The 2550-nt window shown below is 41.5% G+C and overlaps 1 protein-coding gene across 9 annotated transcripts in view; it reads left to right on the top strand.

Annotated features, from left to right (window-relative positions):
* Positions 1 to 2550, top strand: part of LOC111870634 (ketohexokinase) — a 15870-nt gene that overhangs the window by 6070 nt on the left and 7250 nt on the right. For all 9 annotated transcript variants that reach the window (XM_033753997.1, XM_033753996.1, XM_033753998.1 and 6 more), the window contains one exon: positions 1421 to 1683. In XM_033753997.1, the coding sequence (XP_033609888.1) occupies positions 1421 to 1683 (263 nt within the window). The remainder of the gene's footprint in view (positions 1 to 1420; positions 1684 to 2550) is intronic.

Raw genomic sequence — 2550 nt, 5'->3', positions numbered from 1 at the left:
CGGCGATGACTATGAAGAAAGTCGTCTTCTGGGATATGACGCCGTGTATTCGTGGTTTTTACAGACGTTTCGGAGGAACGTATCACCTCAATCTTCAGGGCAGATGAATCGTGTTGCGAATACAGATGCTACTGCTTCTATATTCGCAACACGATCCATCTGCCCTGAAGATGGAGGCGATACGTTCCTCCGAAACGTCGGTAAAAACCACGAATACACGGCGTCATATCCCAGAAGACGACTTTCTTCATAGTCATCGCCGTGAAAACCTCAAAACTTACAAATATATGATAGTCTGACACTCACCTTTTTACGTGAAAAAGAAATATTACACAATCCAACACTGACTTCCAAACTGATAGTTCACCACTGAAAACGATTCCTTGAATACTTCACACTTTCTTGAAAGTTCTTGAAGCACTGATCTGCAAGCACTGACGAATATTTCCCCTTCAGTTCTCAGAACAAAGCTGGGCTATATTTGGCTGACCAGGTCACGAACACTCATATATAAACGTAAATATTATCGAAGCCAGTACCGTGATAAACGATTTCTATGTTCAGAGCTAAGGAATGAACCTCTGACATGACCCTGCGTGGGTTTGTTTTGGTTTCAAACCCAACATAAAACCGTCAGCACTGACAAAGAGTGCACATGCCATGTGTCATAAATCAATGACATTAGGCCAACTCGGGTTGCTGCCACTGTCATTCATTTGTGACATTAGGACGGTAAAGGTTAATGGCAAGAGTGTACCAGTTCAAAGGTAATATCCAACTTTTTGCCCCAGTATGATGGCAGAACTGATGGACTTACGCGGTTGTGTGAGGTTCCCCTGGTGATGGGAATGAACAGTCGCCATTGTCTGTGTTGCAGCACCGTGTAGTCTGGTAGCAGTTTGGTCGGCTATTAGACTACATGGTATCACATGCCAGAAGATAGTAACTGTTCACAGGCACTACTCTGAAAGCCTCAAGTCCAGCATAAAGCATAACTGGTCATTGCACTGCAGTCTCTTGTTCTTGATCATGATATGCTACACAGAAAGAAGTACTTCAGCTGTTTCAGCAAAATACTGCAATTCAGGGTAAAAGAAATCCTGTTTATCTATAATTTGCATGATCTCAGTCCTGATGTGCTTCATGGAATCATCATTATAACTGTTTGTAAGAGAGAACTGAAAGGTAGGATTCACAAACTGAAAATGCAGAAGCAATAACAGAGTGAACATGACAAAATTGTTACGGTATGCCTCCATTCCTTAGCTTGTTTTTATAGTAATAATATTGCCTCTTTTGCAGAAACAGTTTGTACAGTTGAGTGGCCTTGCAGATATGTAGAATAATGATCTTAAGTGGCGCATGCAACATATTGATGTCATTGTTCCTATATTTTGTTGTTATTTGTTGCGTCCTACAGGGACGTAATGTGGAAGAGGTTGTTTCGATGATTGAGTTGGTTGAATTTTGGAATGAGAATCATATCTCTGAGCATGATAGAGGCCATGGACTGGGACATAAGGCTCTGCCCATTTCCATTGAAATTGAAAAGCCTCGTGCAGAAATGCAGGACCTCATACCATGGGCTGATGTTTTGTTCATTGGAAAGGATTTTGCTGAATTTTGTGGCTGTACCAACATGTCTGAAACACTCAAGAAAATTGCTCAGGACGCTAAACCCAAGTAAGCCCTATTCTGTAATTTGTAATGCTGGCTTCACAAGGGATATGCATTAATGGATTAACTTCTCTGTAAGCCACATTAAAAGTGATGAGTACATTTATTCTATAGTAAAGCAAAACATATTGCCTTGAGTTACTGGAGATGTCCCTTAACCGTTCAGCGTGGTTTGACGTGTATGTTTCGTCAAGGTATTTAAATCGTCTGCGGGGGTTCGACGTCTATGTTTCGTCCAGCTGCACACCTATATTATAACGCCCATAATAATTGATGGTTTTGCTGTAGATTGTTAGATTTTTCGCTGGCCTGTTGTCAGGAGAGCCGTATCTAATGAGGCATTTGTTTAGCTGTGCTAAGTCATCGTTACATATGCCTGTCTTGCAGCAAAATCATGTTGCTTCTGGTAGTGGTTTCCTCCTTCAAACTGTTATGAATGGCGTGTTTTCTTTCCTATGAATTTATAAACAGCAGAGACGTGATATGTGCTGTGTTTATAATATCATATTGCCCTGAGCTGCCCACACTAACACACGCAATTGGAATTCTTAGAAGAGGGATGTCCAAATTTTATTCTTGCAAGATCGATTGATTTCTCACAGTACATGGCAGCCAGTTCTTAGAAAAACGCCACAAATTAAGGCAGAACACTGTGGTCACCCCCTGTGACGATACGGGTGTGTGTGGGGGAGGGAAAAGAACTCATTCCTTCATGTATTATCGCTCCAGTTGACTCCATTTTATCGTACTGACCTTGGTGGTCGTTTTGAGGGATGACCATAAATATTTTTTTGAGCCAGCTAAGCTCTGCTTTCGTTCACTACATACCAGCCAGTTCTTAGAATAACTTCATGAATTCTGTGGTCACCCCTA

Source organism: Cryptotermes secundus, unplaced genomic scaffold (genome assembly GCF_002891405.2).
Source record: "Cryptotermes secundus unplaced genomic scaffold, Csec_1.0 scaffold1759, whole genome shotgun sequence".
Lineage (NCBI taxonomy): Eukaryota > Metazoa > Arthropoda > Insecta > Blattodea > Kalotermitidae > Cryptotermes > Cryptotermes secundus.
The sequence above is the reverse complement of the archived record's forward strand: the minus strand, read 5'-3'. Positions and strand labels throughout refer to the sequence as shown.